Source organism: Calonectris borealis, chromosome 22 (genome assembly GCF_964195595.1).
Source record: "Calonectris borealis chromosome 22, bCalBor7.hap1.2, whole genome shotgun sequence".
NCBI classification, from domain to species: domain Eukaryota; kingdom Metazoa; phylum Chordata; class Aves; order Procellariiformes; family Procellariidae; genus Calonectris; species Calonectris borealis.
The window spans coordinates 2,710,139-2,726,984 of NC_134333.1; the positions used below are offsets into that span (position 1 = coordinate 2,710,139).

Genomic DNA, 16,846 nt, shown 5'->3' on the forward strand with positions numbered 1-16,846 from the left:
TTATTATAAATTCAGGTAGAGTGTTCTGTTCATGTTTCTATAGTACAGTCTTTGATGTACAAATAAGTTTAGGAACATGAGGGACTGTTGGTTTGTTAAATATTAGAAGATAATTTAGTATACTATTGTAAGAAGCAACTGATGCTTAGAAGAAACCAGTTGAAGCAAATCACCTAGGTCGGATAGAAGCCAAAAGGCCACTGAGTCTGCGCAAAGTAAAAGGGTCAGCCAACGGTGACGAAGAGGAGTCACTGGCCTTCATCTCCAAGACCCCTGATGACCACCACCAAGCAACAGTGCGCAGGCGCAAATGGGAGGAGAGCTCATTTTAATACGAAGCGAAGACTAGTCATGCATATGTATTAGTAAATGATGTAATGCTATGTATATTTATGATTTTGTTGTATAAATTTATGGTAAAAGGTGCAACAAATTGGACACGCTGTGGTGGAGCGATCCCCCGTGTCCCCAGCGCTGCTAGTAAAGAATGCCTGCCTTTTAACACTACATTGGTGTTACGAGGTTCCTTCCCGATTTCGGTGACAGTTTTGGCGACCCAGATGGGACCCTGCTTGTGAATCTCGACGGATCCGTGGGATCACAGGACCTCCAGCCGGCACCGAGGGATTCTCGGGGAGAACCTCTGATCCCCGGACCGAAGAATTCAAAGCAAGTCCCCTGGAACAGGTAAAAAGGCATTCTTTTCTAAAAAGGAAAGGGGTAGAGTCCCCGCGGTCTGCTCGTAAGGCGCGGCGAAAGCTACGCAGAGTTGGGCTGAGAGGTACCTAGTAATAACGCCTGCCCATAAGTCGCGGTGAAAGCTTCGCAGGGTTGGGCTAGAGACCCGGGTAAAGGAGGGGGTTAGAGTCCCCGCGGGGTTAAAGTCCCCGGAGAGGGAGCTCCACCAGGGGTTGGGGTCCCTCTGACTAGTGACTGGTGATAGTGCACAATCACACTCAACTAGTCCTTGGAGGATGGGTACTTTTCCGAGCAAGAAACCGGTCCCACAAAGAACACCCTTGGGATGTATTTTGAAGCATTGGAAAGATTTGGGGGGTGATCCTTTGACTCGGAAACAGCTAATTGAATATTGTAATAATTGGTGGCCCATGTATAAATTGGAAGATGGGGAAAAATGGCCAGAGAATGGAACATTGCAATATAATACCATCCTACAACTGATGTTATTTTGTAAGAGGGAAGGTAAATGGGATGAAATGGCATATGTTGATTTGTTTTTCGCATTGCGACCAGATTGGAGTGACTTACAAGTGATATTGGATGCTTTGCTTGATGATACTGATAAAGGGATGGTATTAAATGCTGCTAGGAAGCAGGTAGAAGGGGCACATGCTAACGGGGGTTTACAGGGAACAGTGGAACAGAATTTTCCATCCGTGAATCCTGAATGGGACCCTAATCAACCAGGGCCCAGAGAGATGTTAAATAGATATCAGAGGTGGATTTTATACGGTGTGAGACATGCAATGCCCAAGGCAATGAATTGGTCAAAATTATATGATGTAAGACAAGAACCAAATGAGTCTCCCTCAGCCTTCATGGAAAGACTGAAGGTGACTGCTAGAAAATATACTAATTTAGATTTAGATAAACCAGATGAAGAAGCGCAATTGGCCTCTATATTTATGGGCCAGTCGGCCCCAGACATTAGGAAGAAACTCCAGAAATTGGAAGGTTCTGAATCTAGGAATTTGGGTAAAATGCTTGAAATTGCATGGACTGTGTATAATAATAGAGAAAAAGAGAAAGAATGCACGAAGGGATGGAAAATTGCTGGCTATTCTAGCTGGAAATAATAGGAGGGGTAGAGGTAGAGGAAGAGGACGTGGAATGAATGTTGGAGATAGAGAAAGGGTAAACCTCCGATTGGCGGAAGATCAATGTGCCGCGTGCAAGGAGCATGGACACTGGAAGAGAGAATGCCCCAAAATTAGAGAATTAGATCCAACTCTTCAAGCAGTTAAATTGATGACCTTGGACGAAGATTTATGAAGGAGACCGGAGGAATCAACCCTAGCTGAACCTCTGGTAATGTTAAGGCTAGGGGATGAAGAAATAGAATTTTTAGTAGATACAGGAGCTACCTATTCAGTACTAAATATGTGTAAGGGGGGACTTAGTAGTAAATCAGTTAATGTTGTTGGTGCGACAGGGCAAAGAGAAAACCGACCCTTTTTAGAACCATTAAAGTTTAAATTGGGAAAGCGGTGGGTAACTCATCAGTTTTTATATATGCCAGAATGCCCATTGCCCTTATTAGGGCGAGACTTGTTGAGTAAGTTAAATGCACAGATAACTTTTAGAGATGGGGAAATTAAATTGTTAGTACCGGAGTCAAAAATTATAGAGGCAAAGGCGTTTATGTTGCAGGATTTCCCTAAGGAAGAACAAATTCCAGAAGAAGTGGAAAATGCAGTAATTCCATTGGTTTGGGCGAGTGGAAAACCAGGACGATCTAAGTTGGCAGAACCGGTAAAAGTAAACCTGAAACCTGGAGCCAAGCCGGTAAGACAAAAACAATACCCCATTAAGTGGGAGGCTCGGAAAGGATTAGAAGAATTGATTACAAAATTTTTAGAATATGGGCTCTTGGTAGAATGCGAATCAGAATATAACACTCCCATATTGCCAGTAAAGAAATCTGGAGGAAAAGAATATCGATTAGTCCAAGATTTGAGAGCTATAAATCAAATAGTGCAAGATATGCATCCAGTTGTGGCTAACCCATATACTTTATTGACCTCTTTAAAAGAGGAACATAAATGGTTTACGGTACTGGATTTAAAGGATGCCTTCTTTTGCATACCCCTGGATGCAAAAAGCCAAAGCATATTTGCTTTTGAATGGGAAAGCCCTACCACAGGACGGAAGACACAATTGACATGGACTGTACTTCCACAAGGGTTTAAAAATAGCCCTACAATATTTGGAAACCAATTGGCAAAAGAATTGGAAATATGGAAGAGACAGAATCAAGGGAAAGGCACATTGTTACAGTATGTGGATGACATCTTGATAGCGGCAGAAAACAAAAAGGAGTGCCTCGAGAGTACTATTAGTTTATTGAACTTCCGGGGCCAAGGTGGATATAGAGTCTCTAAGACTAAGGCCCAAATAGGAAAAGAAACTGTGATTTACCTGGGTTTTGAAGTATCCCAGGGACAAAGACAATTGGGGAATGAAAGAAAGGAAGCAATTTGTCAGACCCCTGAACCCAATAGCCCAAAGGAATTGAGAGCCTTTTTGGGAATGGTTGGATGGTGCCGACTTTGGATTGTGGACTATGGACTATATGTAAAGCCACTATACGAGGCTTTGAAAGAATCCAAAGATCGGTATTTGACCTGGACACCCGAATGCCGAAAGTCATTTAAAGAACTAAAGAAAGCATTGATGATGGCTCCTGCTTTAGGACTACCTGATGTGACTAAGCCGTTCGAGCTGTTTGTGCACGAGAGACAACATCTGGCTCTGGGAGTGCTGACACAAAGACTGGGATCCTGGAAAAGACCGGTTGGATATTTCTCCAAACAACTTGATAATGTGAGTAAAGGATGGCCGGGATGTTTGCGCGCTGTAGCAGCAACAGTGTTGTTGATCCAAGAGGCTCGAAAGTTGACTATGGGACAGAAGATGGTGGTATATGCCCCACACATGGTGATAACTGTTCTAGAGCAAAAGGGGGGTCATTGGTTGTCCCCTAGCAGAATGCTAAAATACCAAGTTGTCCTATTGGAACAAGATGATGTGGAATTGAAAACCACACCAATTGTCAATCCAGCAATATTTCTAACAACAGAGAATCCAGCAGGAAGTTTAGAACATGATTGTTTGCTAACCATTGAACAAGTCTATTCCAGTAGATTGGATTTGAGAGATGAACCTCTGGAACATCCTGACTTGGAACTGTTTACTGATGGAAGCAGCTTTGTCCAGGAAGGAAAGCGAATGGCCGGGTATGCTGTTGTCACCACCACCGAGGTACTGGAATCAAGGATGCTGCCTACAAATACCTCAGCACAGAAAGCAGAACTGGTTGCATTAAGGCGAGCTCTGCAAATTGCCGAGGGAAAAAGGGTAAACATTTGGACTGATTCTAAATATGCGTTTGGTGTGATCCATGCTCATGGAGCTATTTGGAAAGAGAGAGGATTGTTATCAGCTCAAGGAACATCTATAAAATACAAGGAAGAAATTCTCCAACTTCTAGAAGACGTACAGAAACCGAAAGAAGTAGCAGTAATGCATTGCAAAGCCCACCAATTTGGTCAAACAGTAGTAAACATAGGTAATCGATTGGCAGATAAAGCTGCGAAAGAGGCAGCAAAACAAGGCATCCTTGCACTAGTACCAGTAAAACACATAAAACTCCCTGATTCAAAACCAAAATATAGTAAATTGGATAACCAATTGGCAGAGCAATTAAAGGCATCCCAAAATGCCGAAGGATGGTGGGTAACACCGGAAAAACAAGTAATAGTGACCCCGCAGGTTATGATAGAACTTGCAAGAGAAAAGCATGAGCAGACACATTGGGGAATAGATGCAATGATATCTAATTTGAAAACATTTGCAGTTTGCGTGGGAATGACAGGAATAGTTAAATCAATAGTAGCTAAGTGTCTAATTTGTCATAAGAATAATCCTTTGAACCAAAAGAAGCCACCGTTAGGAGTAATAAGGCAAGGAAATTCTCCTGGAGATTATTGGCAAATTGATTTTTCTGAGTTACCCAGGCAAAATGGGTGTAGATATTTGTTAGTGTTGATTGACACTTTTTTTTGGATGGCCGGAGGCCTTTCCTTGCCGCACCAACAAAGCCAAAGAGGTAGTCAAAATATTATTGAAAGAAATAATACCTAGATTTGGAGTACCGATAGGAATGTCTTCTGATAGGGGACCGCATTTCGTGGCAGAAATGGTCCAGCAAATTAGCAAAATTTTAGGCATCAAGTGGGACCTACATACCCCCTGGAGACCACAGTCAAGTGGAAAAATAGAGAGAATGAATCAAACATTGAAAAGACAGATAAGTAAAATTTGCCAGGAAACATCTTTGAGGTGGCCACAGGCTTTACCGTTGGCTCTTTTAAGAATTAGAATTCAGCCAAGATCAAAAGACGGTGTAAGTCCATATGAAATTTTGTATGGTAAGGCATACCAAATTCCTTTAATCCCAGGGGATATGAAGGTAACTGGGGAAACTGATTTGAAAAGATATTTGATTTCTTTAGGGAAAGTCCTTGGAGCACTCCGAAGATATGTAGTATTGACTAGATCACTTGCCTTGGATACGCCTGTACATCAGTATCAGCCAGGTGATCTTGTATATGTAAGAACCTGGAACTCTGAACCACTGCAGGAGAAGTGGAAGGGACCCTTCCAGGTACTGTTAACAACTTACACTGCAATCAAAGTAGAAGGAGTGGAGCCGTGGATACATTACACTCGAGTAAAGAAGGCCCCGCCGTGGAAAATTATTAATAGGGATCCAGAAACTGTAAAGTTGACTCTAAAATGTGTCTGATTGTAAGAAAATGTATGTTAATCTGGCAATTAATATTGGTGGGAACTTTATTTGGAGAAGAAGGAAATCAAATGAACAAAACAGAAATTGAAGATTCATCAGAGCAATTGATACACATTCCCAAAAGGACTCCGGAAGAAAATCTAATGATAGGATTGATAAAGAAGCCGCTTCCCGAGAAAAGGAAAATATAGTATCTTGGTGGAGTTGTAAAAAAAAAAAATATATAATTGTAGTACAATAGACAAAACAATTCAAAATATTCCCCCTTTGGCAGCTGCATTGAAATATGGGTGTTGGTGTAGAGGTCTTAAAAATGATTTGATTCTCAATGATCCATATAAGCTTGAAAGAGATGCAGTTTTTAGTTGCAAGAAATCCACTATTCAAAGTCCAGGACATTTAGTTTGGGCAATGAGTGATGGAACCTGGACCACCCATTTATCCATGGATAAAAAGGTGAGGCAAATTACTTTAGGAATGCCAACATTATGCCCAATTTGGAAAAAGGCTCCTTTTAAAGGTGCTCTTGAAAATTTAAGATTGGTTCGTGCAAAGAGAGTTCACAAGGAAGGCTGCCGTTGATCGAAAAATCACTCTCGCACTAGTAGGAAATAGTGGTGACAATTACAATCTAGCAAACACGAATCCTGCCTTTGTAAATAGTTAATATTGTGGAAGTATTGAAATTAAATAAAATTTCAAGACTTCCAAAGGGGGGAAATGTTACCACACAGTTACCAAGCAGTGCTGCTACTTTAAATTTCTCTGTAAAGCCCCAAACCATGATTGGGTTAAATTCCAATCAAACTAATGATCAAAAGAAATCACTAGTTGCTAGGAGTAGATGTTTGAAACAAATAGTTATTATAAATTCAGGTAGAGTGTTCTGTTCATGTTTCTATAGTACAGTCTTTGATGTACAAATAAGTTTAGGAACATGAGGGACTGTTGGTTTGTTAAATATTAGAAGATAATTTAGTATACTATTGTAAGAAGCAACTGATGCTTAGAAGAAACCAGTTGAAGCAAATCACCTAGGTCGGATAGAAGCCAAAAGGCCACTGAGTCTGCGCAAAGTAAAAGGGTCAGCCAACGGTGACGAAGAGGAGTCACTGGCCTTCATCTCCAAGACCCCTGATGACCACCACCAAGCAACAGTGCGCAGGCGCAAATGGGAGGAGAGCTCATTTTAATACGAAGCGAAGACTAGTCATGCATATGTATTAGTAAATGATGTAATGCTATGTATATTTATGATTTTGTTGTATAAATTTATGGTAAAAGGTGCAACAAATTGGACACGCTGTGGTGGAGCGATCCCCCGTGTCCCCAGCGCTGCTAGTAAAGAATGCCTGCCTTTTAACACTACATTGGTGTTACGAGGTTCCTTCCCGATTTCGGTGACAGGGTAAGCAGGAGAAAGACATCCAGGAAAGGGCAGAACTAAACCACACATCTTCGCCTCTTGTTTTCACTATGTAAAGACCACTGATTAAATCAGAAGAGTCCAGATGTGCCTCAGCAAACATGGCACTTTCCTCTAATCTTCAGCATAAAGTGATGACTTTTCCTGTGGTGGTGCCTGGGAAGGAAGACTCAGGTCTGGGTGTCGCCTGTTCTGCCCCATATCACTTCCCTCCCTATTCTCTCTGAAAACCCTTATCTCACAGGAAGGCCAACAGAACGTTCAGCTCTTTCACTCTTCCTTCCATAGCTGGAGCTCTGGGCCTGAAGCACCCGACTGCCATTTCCTAGTGTTACGGAAATAATCAGTGTCCTGGAGGGTGTCTCCCTTGGGATTTCAGGGAGGGAGCACTGCATAAGGGTATCCCTGTGGAGGATGAAAGCTCTGAGCTGGTGCAAACTGTTTCAACACCTCAGGCAATGGCTGTCCCTCCCCAGACCTCCAAAGCATTTCAGCCTGCTCTGAGAAAAAGAGAAACTGAGGTGGGGCAACAAGCACAGGCTTTTCCAAGCTGATGCAGCAGAGCCCAGTGAGGCTCCGGAAAGGGAATTCAGCTCACATCCTGCAGAAGACCATAATGGGATTGACTCCTTCAGAACTGGGCAGCTGTGGGTGACTGAGGTTGCCTTTTCAGCCTCTGCCAATGGTCAACGGGGAGAAAGAACCAGAGTCTGGTATCCCCTCCAGGCCATGGAGACCAACAAACTATGATCAGATGAGTCACCCTTGGGAGTCTCTTGGAGGGAAGAAGCCAAAACCTCTCCCTGGGTCAACAATGCATTTGTTGGTGGCTGAAGTAAGCTGAGCTACCAGTATTTTCCTCACAGTCGTGATTCACCTCTCCAAAATGTGAGGTCCCCAATGCCCTTCTTTCCTCCTTCTACACCCCAAGGAGAGTGGGAGGACACATTCCACTCAGTCCCATCCCATTTGCATCTCTGGCGAAGGTGACCCCTCTGTCACTGTTGGTGACACTGTCTCCCCACTGACCTCCAGGGCAGGAGAGGGTGGCCAGTGCACACAGACATTGTGCTGTGTCTGCTCCAGACAGCAGAGGTGAAGCTTAAAGGGAGAACAGCATTTATTTTCAGAGTCGCATGCTCCAACGGAGTTAAAAAGTTAAAGCTAAAACCAAGTTGGACATTAATCACCTGACACCTTTTCTGTTGCAGCTGGGATAAGTTAGACATCAGCCATCTATCTGCTGGGTGAAGTGTTGCTACAGCCGCTACCGCTAAGATCAGGCTGAAATAAGTTCAAGCTAAAAGAAGTCTAGAAAAAGCCTGGCAAGTCCTCAGCTTTTGTCTTGCTAACCTAGAACAGGTCTGTGCTCTCCCAAGAGCAATGGCAGCACCTTATGTACTGTATTGCAATCCACAGCTCTCTGGGAAGCGACGTCCTTTCATGCCCCTCCTGGTGACTCCCGTGCAAGGAAGGATCATGGGCCCAACTGAAATAAAGGCTATGTCACACCTTTTGGCTTACAGAAGATTCACCGTTTATTGGAAAATGAATCAGAGACTTTGCCAACATGGGCTGAGACCCATGAATTCAGGGCCCTGGGGCAGGAGGGAGTACATTGCACGACTGGTTTGCTGATCAAAGCTCCTGCAATTCTACCTCCAACATGCTGGCAGTTTTCAAATCAACCTCGCCCCACATGAGCTCTCTTGGACATTATGGTGGGCTGGCTCTGATGTAGATGAGAGTTTTACTTCCAAAACCACTGTTTTACATGGCAATGCAGATATGGGAGTTCCTGACACAGCCTGGTCTTTCGGGGTAAAGCAAAGAGGTCAGCAAGTGGGGTGCAGCAGGAGTCCTTCATTGGGAGCCACTGCTGTTGTGCCTGCTGTTGACACCTCTAAACACTCATCTTCTCTGGTGTGCACAGCACTCTCTTGTCAAGACAGAAACCATAGAATCATAGAATCATTTGGGTTAGAAAAGACCCTTGAGATCATTGAGTCCAACCGTTAACCTAACACTACCAAGTCCACCACTAAACGATGTCCCTAAGCATCATCTTTGTGGACGCCAGTAGCCCATTTTGCCAAAGCCTAATTTGGGAAGGGCAGCCACTGGGGAATGTGATGCTTCCTTCCCATTCCTACCCCTGCCCAAACCAGACACGCTGGAGGCTCTGAACTAGAGCTTTTCTCTTGAGGAGCTCAGCATGGCACAGGTTCAGCCCAACTAGTAGAAGACATAAGCAGTGAGAATTCATCTGTAACGTAAGACCCCAGCTGGTAGCAGGAGTGGTATCCCAGCATGGTAGGTGAATTTAGGCTCTACTTTCTGGCCCTTTTTAGCTCTGCAGGTGCTGCTGGTCTCTAGCACAAAGCATGTGATGAGCTCAGAGCCTGAAGACACTTGGCTCCACGCTGCTCCCAAGGAGGGTGTTGGCTGCCTCCAGGCACTTGTCCAGCTGGGACACTGCAATCAGGGAGAGACAGGGGCACTAGGGGAGTCAGGCAGGAGGGAGAGTCCACAGATGGAAAGGAGAAAGGGGACACAGGACTCCTTCAACTGCCCCCAGGAAATTGTGGTCCTGTGAAGGGGTGAGGCAGGTCCCACTGGAGAGAGAAGGGAGGAGGCTGTGCTGTGGGGATCAGCAGGAAAAGGACCCTCAAGACTCACCAGCTTGGCTGCACAGCCAGGTCACAGCCTTGGCCTCCAGCAACTCACAGAGGCCTTGATAATCCTTGTCGTTTCTGTGCAGCCAGGTCACAGCCAGCACTGTGGCCCAGACGCTTGGCTCCATGACCTGTAGGAGAACAATGACTCAGGCATCCTCCCTGCCCCCTCACTGCTTCCCACCCCTTCCTTTGTGGCTTCTGGTTTCTGATCCCTTCATTCCTTTCTGGCTGCCCTTGGGATGCCAGTGTTGCCACCAGCCAAGGGGTTCCCACTGCCCCAGGATGACACGCTGCCACCATAAGAGGTTCTCCCCTTACCTCACCAGGCATCTTTCCCTTGATTTCAGCCTCATCCATTTCCAGCACAGAGGCCAAGCCTGAGCTGAGGGCCCAGGAGCCATCTACATTCTGCAGCACCACCAGCTCCTGGCACTCAGCAAAGGCTTTGGTTAACCAAGGCCCAAAAATTGGAGAGCGCAAAACAAATTCCGTGGGATCCACATACTCGAGAGAAGAAATAGATGGTGCTGGTGGTTTACATGCTGTGGGAGAAGATGTGAACAGGAGGGAGAATCACAGGAAGCTGACCCCTCTCTACTGCTCGGTTGCAATGCCCCAGAACATTATCTCTGCTCTTCTTTCGGCAGCTACCTGCACTCTAAGCTCCTTCCTGCATGTCCCCAAAGCACTCCCACCCACAGAGCTTTCTGGACACCCCTAACTCACCCCCAACTTTGACCATTGCCTCTTCTCCTGGCATTCCTGCCCAGCCATGTCCCAAGACCTCTCTTGATAGCCCCCCAACACATCTTATCCAAATGTGCATTTATGATCCAGCACCGTCCTTGTCCCCTCCCTCGTTTCCCTGAGCTGGGTCTTGTATTCGCTGAAGGACTTGCAGGTTTAAGGGTAACTAAGGGAAGGGTTAAAGGCAAAATTCATTGGTTTCCACGCCATGGGCAAGACATGGCAGCGTAACCCTCCTATCAGACATTAGATTACCCCATACCTTTTGAGCAAGCCCCCCGCTGGGGCAGGGCAGCAATGCCATGGGCGAGTCGACGGAGGGCAAGCCATGACTGACACACTGCTGTCAGCCAGCCAGGTGGGACCCAGATGGTCCTAGGATAGCAGGAAGAGACTCTACTGGAGCCACGAAGCTCAACGATCTGGCAGGGGATGAGTGACCGGCGGGGTGGCAACAGTGCCAGGGGTCCTTCGAGGGCAAACAGGGAAAGGGGCTGAATTAAGCGCGTGGGAAAGAAGCACCTGGTGGTGATGGGGCCTGCCCTGTGAGACTGGGGGTGGCCTGTGGCTGGGGTTCCAGCTCCAGTGGAATGAGAACATCCCATGGAGCTGCCCCACCAGCTCTTTCTGCAAGTGTCTTTCCTTACCTCGGTACCAGGTGACCCTCTGTGATGTGCGAACCCCCACATAGCTGGTAAAGGGGCAGATGATCCCCGAAGTGAGGCTGATCTCAACCGCGCGATGCCTTGGTTCGTCCCCGGACCCACTCGCAGCCTCTGGCAACAACCTCTTCAGCAAGCATCTTGCGGCCAGACGATGCCCAGCCAGCCTGGGGACAGAGAGGGGTGAGGCCTGACCGCCTGGCTCGTCTGCATGCTGGGGAAAGGTGGACAGAGAGGGAGCCTGGACACCTGGGTTCTCTCCCTTCGGGGGTGAGGATGGACAGAGGGGAAACCTGGATGCCTGGGTCCTCGTCTGTCTGGAGGGAAGTGATGCCCAGGTTCCTGGGTCCTACCGCTGTGGGGTCAAAGCAGGGAAGGAGGGCATGCTTGGACACCTGGGTTCTCTGCCAGTTTGGGGTTGTGTGTGGAAGGTGGGAATGCATAAGCTACCTGGGCCCCCCCCAGCTGGAGTCCATGTTAGAAATGAGGGGATGCACGCATCTTCCCTTGGGACAGGCTCTCACCGGCCATCTCCTTGTGGGCACAGTGGGAATTCAATCGTGTGAGTGACATCCTGGCCGTCCAGGCGGTACTGCAAGGTCATGACCCCCTTGGCCACCGTCACATCCTGGGAACGCATGGGAAGCTACTGGAGGTTACTGGGGACACAAGATGGTTACTGGGGGATATTAGGAAGTTACTGAAAGATTACTGGTGGTTACTGGGAGGCTATTGGGAGGTAACTGGGGGTGACTGTAGTCCCAGCTCTCACCTCTGCCTGTCCATGGATCTGGGCGTAGAGGAGGCTGTGTTGACCCTGAACGATGCACTGAGGGGTGCCCCCCAGCACCTCCACTTCCAGGCCACGGGGCAGGGTCCAGCTCAGAGAGACTCCCTCAGCTGCTGGCTTGAGGGCCCTCCTCAGGCACTTCAACACCTGGGGACAGAGGGCAGGACACCACAGTTCGCAGCTCCACCAGGGTTCAGCCCATGGCCCCTGGTGTCGGGGTTCCCTGGGGACAGGGGAATGTGTGGGGTAGCCTGCTCCAGCTGGGTTCCCTGGGCACAGTCAGGTCTATAGTGGGGCACAGCCTGGGCACCTGGCTTCTCGGTGGGGTGGGGTGGTGGAGCAGAGTCAGGGGAAGCCTCAGTGCCTGGGTTCCAGGGGCAGCTGGGTCTCAACTACTGTGTGTGGGCAGTCCAGGTGCCGGCGTACTTGGAAGTCAGTGTGTCTGTGGAATAGAGGGGGACCTGCCAGGGCTCCTGGGTTCCTACCACAACTGTCATACTGTTGTCAGAGGAGACGTAGGTAGCTTCACCCCCTGTCTCCCTGGCCAGGGCCGTAGCCAGGGCAGCGCTGTCCTTGGAGAAGCAGAAGGAGAAACACCTATGGGGGAAGCAGGGAAAAGTGTCAGAAATGAGAGCCAGAGGTGGGTGCAAGGATGTCGGGATAGAGCTGGAGAACACAGGCTGGAGTTAAAGCTGGGGGAACAAAGCTGCGGTGCAGAACAAGGGGGCAGGAGGAAGAGCAGGGAGTGAGGCAGGGACTGGGGTTGGAGCTGGGCTTAGTCGTGCAGCTGGCAGAGAAGAGCTGGGACTTGGGGCAGGGCTGGGGTCAGTCTAGTGGGGCTGGGGCAGAGCTTGGGGGCACATCAGGGTGTACAAGCCCTGTGCCTCAATCTCCCTGCGCACTCTGTGAAGGATGCCTTGGTGGTGGGAGTAGTAAGCAAATATTCCCACATTGGGGCTTGGCACTGGAGAGCTGTGCAGGGTGGGAAGGGTCTTTGGGACACTGGAGGGGCCCAAGGACTGGGACAGGCACTGGTGAACAGGGGCCCTCATCAGGGATGGAAATGACTGGACAACCAAAGGGAGACTGGAGGACTGGGGGCAGGGAGTCCCCATTACCGGTGGCTGTTGCGGTGACGGCAGACCTCAGCTGCGATGGCTTCCTTGTCAGGGGGTAGCCCGGCCATGAAGATGAAGAGCTGGGAGACAGGGGACTTGAATAGTGGGGCCCTGCACAGGAACCCCAAAATGGGGAGAGCAGGCCCCTGAAATGGAGAGAGGGGCCCAGGAGAGAGACCCCCTGTAGACAGACTACCCCGGGGAGAGCTATCCACTCAGGGACAGAAACCCCCAAAGATATAGACCCACTTCTCCATTCCCCCACACCCCACACTATCCTTCTTCTTCTCTTGTGACCACCCTGTGCTTTGGGTGGCTCCTCCCACCCACACTCCTGTGTCCTCTCTCTCCTCCTGGGACACCCGTTCCTCCACCCCTCCATGCCCCTGCACCCAGACCTGGCGCATATGCCCGCGGGGGCGGGGGGTATTGTAGATTGAGCGGAGGGTTCCCAGCAGATTGGTGTCACCCAGACGGGATCCGGGAGAGGGGATGCGCCGCACGGCCTCGGTCACGTTGTCCTGAGTATATTCAACACTTTGCCTGCAGAGAGCACGGCATGTTTGGAGAGCACATTGCTCTATGCCGGCCCTAGAGCTCCCTGAGACCCTGTCCCATAGCACTTGCCACAGCTCTGCCCTCGGGTCCTCTGCAAGTCCCTGCCCCATAGGAGTTCTTGAAGAGACCTGGCTTCTAGTTCCTACGAGACTCTGCTCAGCAGAACCCAAGAGGTGCTATCCCATAATGCCACAAAGATCCCGTCCCCAGAATCCAGCCCTGCCCTACAGTACCCAGTCGTGCCCTCCAGCACCCAACCTTGCCCCATACCAACCAGCCGATTTCAGAGCACGCACACCTTGCCCTCCAGCACCTAACCCTGCCCCAGAGCACCCGTTCCAGCCCCACAGCGCCCAACCATGCCCCTGCATTTTGTACCCAGCCTTCCCCACCAGCACCTCATCCAGCCCCATAGCACCCAGCCTGCCCCACATTTGCTCACGGGTAGATGCCCACAGATGTTTCTCCATAGCAGTAGATGTTGAAGTAGCAGCCCAGGGGCAGGCTTTTGAGAAGGAAGAGCAGGGAGTCCTGTGGAAAGACACAGCAGGCAGGTCTTGGGAGGCACTTGGTGGGGCATACCTTTGCCCATAGTCTGGTCCTCCTAAACTCCCCTAGATGATCGGAGCCAGTGCCTTGAACTCCCCTGGGCACTCGAGATATTTCAAGACCATTTCAGGCCCTACCAGTTCCCACTCACATCTCTGTCCCTCCGCAAATGCCTGCCCTGGCCCACTCTCCATCAACCTGCTCCTCCACCCCATCCTGGTCCCTGCTCTGCAGGGCTACCTGTGCATGCTCAAGAAAAGTGGTGTCCAGGAGGAAGATGAACTCTCCAGACTGGCACTGCCCAGGCACTGCCTCAGGGATGCTGGGTGCCAGCGTCACCAACACCATGGGATCACCAAGCAGGGAGCCTGGAGGAGGAATGGGGTGGGATGAAGGCCAGATAGGGACCTCCTCCTCCTCCTGGTTCTGATTCTCATTGTGCTTTCAGCTTCCTCCACCCCAGAGCCTGTGACGCCCCACACTGGTGCCTCAATACCCTACGGTACTGTCCAGCAATTGCACAGCCCAGTGGCCCATGTATTCCAGTCCAGTGCCTCCAATACAGCTCCCCAGTGAGTCCTAGCACAGAACTTCCCGTACGCGTGCTGCTATATCTGATACCTCACCACGGTGTCCCCAGCACCCCATGCTGGAGCCCCAGGACCCAAACTATCCCATCTGAATGCCTCCCATTCCCATCCCAGTGCCCAATGATATCTTGGCCCCCACAATCCCCAGTGTCTCCCTGTGCCCCAATGCCTCCTGCAACCCAGAGCTGCCCCCATCTTCCCTCCCCAGCTGCACTCACCTGGAGGGGCCCCAGGGTCTCCCTTCTCCACCACGGCACTGACTGCAGCAGGGTCTCCAAAATACACCAGCAGCTCCAAATCATGGTGACTTGGGGGGCTGCCAGCCAGTGAGACCTGGAGAAGGGTGCCTGGTCATACACAGGAGGAGGGGACCAGACCCAGCATTGGGCCAGGAGCACAGGCACTGATCCCAGTGCATCCCCTTTTTCTCAGTGGTGACACCCCCGCTCAGCTGCCCCCGGGATCCTGGCACTCAGGAGGGCATACCTGTGCAGTGCTGCGGTCCTGGGCAGTGTAGGTCAAAGGGGTGAGGGGGAAGTTGGCCTGGACATTGGCCACTCCACGGGGTGACTGCAGGCTAGCGGTGAGCAGCAGGCTGTAGGGCAGCTTGCTAGTGAGACAATTCCAGGCTGCAAGGAGAAACATGGCACTGGGGAGGGCAAAGGCTCTCCCTGCAGGGGTGGGGCGGGGGCAGGACCTGGCATCCATATATAGGACATATGGAGAGAATTGGGGGTTGTCAGTAAGGCGTATGGAGGGGTGCATGAGTCCGTTCATGGGATATGTGTGTGGGAGGTGTGGATCCCTTCATGGGGCACAAGGAAGCATACGTGGACCTGTCCGGGGGCTGCATGGGGGAAAAATGTGGGTCCCCCTGTGGGTGCAAAGGGAAGTTGCATCGCGTCTGTTCGTAAAGCACGGGGGGAGTCTGTGACCCTTCTGTGGGGTGTGTGACTGCGAGGACAGGTTCCTCGTGGGGTCACTCACCATACAGGAGTGTGTGGGGATGCAGTGTGGGTGGCAGCACAAAATGGGCTGCTCCATCTGGCTCCCGTGGCAGCTCTTGGACATAGCGCAAGGTCACGACCACCTCCCTGCCAGGCGACAGGGTGCCCAGGAAGCAGGCAAACACCTCGCCCGGATACTTAGACTGATCCTGAAGGTATTCCAGATTCTCCCAGCCTCCTGTAGCCTCGTGCAGCTGCTGGGCCTGGGTGGCAAAGGGAGGGACAGAAAGCTGATCGCCAGGCAGGCCATGGGCTGCTCATCCCATGCCCCTCTGGCAGTTCGCCCATTCGTCCCTGGATGCTGGTACCTCATCCCGCAGCATGGCCTGGACCTTGGCATCCTCACTGCGGGCCTGGAAGGAGTAGATGGCCATGTGGGGGCCCAGGGGGAAGGCGAAGAGGACTTCTCTGGAGATCTGACTCTTGTTCTGGTAGATGAGTTCAGAGGCCACGTCAGCCACATAATCCTGGATAGCAACATCCACCACAGCACTACACAGAGGCACTGTGCACAGGGGTATGTGGAGCTCCTTCCCCAGCAAAAAGGATCCCGTTGCTGTTGGGAGAGATGCAACCTGTCCATCAGCAACATGAATGACACAAGGAGGTGGTTGGGGCTTCTTCAAGTACGTGGCTGTTCCCACCCTGGAAACCGAGACTAGGTGAGGGTCTAGTGTGAGCCTGCCATGGAACAGTGTCTGCCCCCTGCCCCCCAGTCTCCCTTTTTCTCCAGACCTCTGTTCCCCACCTGTTTCCTGTAGAGCTCTTGGCCATTCCTTGTTTCACTCTGGGAAGGTCCAGCCCAGGTATTTCCCCCTAAGGCTGCCTATCCTTCTCCTTTCTTTGTCCCACTTTGGGAGCATCCCCCATCCCCCAGATGTCCCTCAGCTCTCTGATCCTCAGCTCACCGTCATAGGCGTAGGATTTTTCTAGAAGTCCAAAGCTCTGATGCCACATTTCTGGAGACCTGCAGACAAGAAGGGTCTCCTGTAAGAGGAGAGATCCACAGAAACCACCAGGAAGCCCCTATTTGGTGAAGATTCCTTGCCATTTCCCCAGTCCTACACGCATAGCTGGAAGCCCCAACCCACCAGGTACAGCCAGAGCAAACCCAGGGATTCAGAAATCCCTGTTCATGAGCACTGGGACATCACCAGGAGCATCCCTGCA

General features: G+C 50.2%; 1 protein-coding gene across 1 annotated transcript; it reads right to left on the reverse strand.

The window, feature by feature from the left end:
• Positions 1-8,972: 8,972 nt before the first annotated feature.
• Positions 8,973-16,633, reverse strand: LOC142092070 (von Willebrand factor A domain-containing protein 5A-like). The gene is made up of 17 exons (XM_075171807.1): positions 16,585-16,633; positions 15,985-16,232; positions 15,657-15,879; positions 15,156-15,298; positions 14,888-15,002; positions 14,320-14,447; positions 13,973-14,061; positions 13,371-13,515; positions 12,973-13,052; positions 12,340-12,451; positions 11,837-12,001; positions 11,589-11,692; positions 11,050-11,231; positions 10,665-10,871; positions 9,974-10,197; positions 9,657-9,783; positions 8,973-9,452 (listed from the first exon to the last, which is right to left on the reverse strand). The coding sequence occupies exons 1-17, from the start codon at positions 16,631-16,633 to the stop codon at positions 9,373-9,375; spliced, it is 2,421 nt and encodes an 806-aa protein (XP_075027908.1). The 3' UTR covers positions 8,973-9,372.
• Between the last annotated feature and the right edge of the window lie 213 nt (positions 16,634-16,846).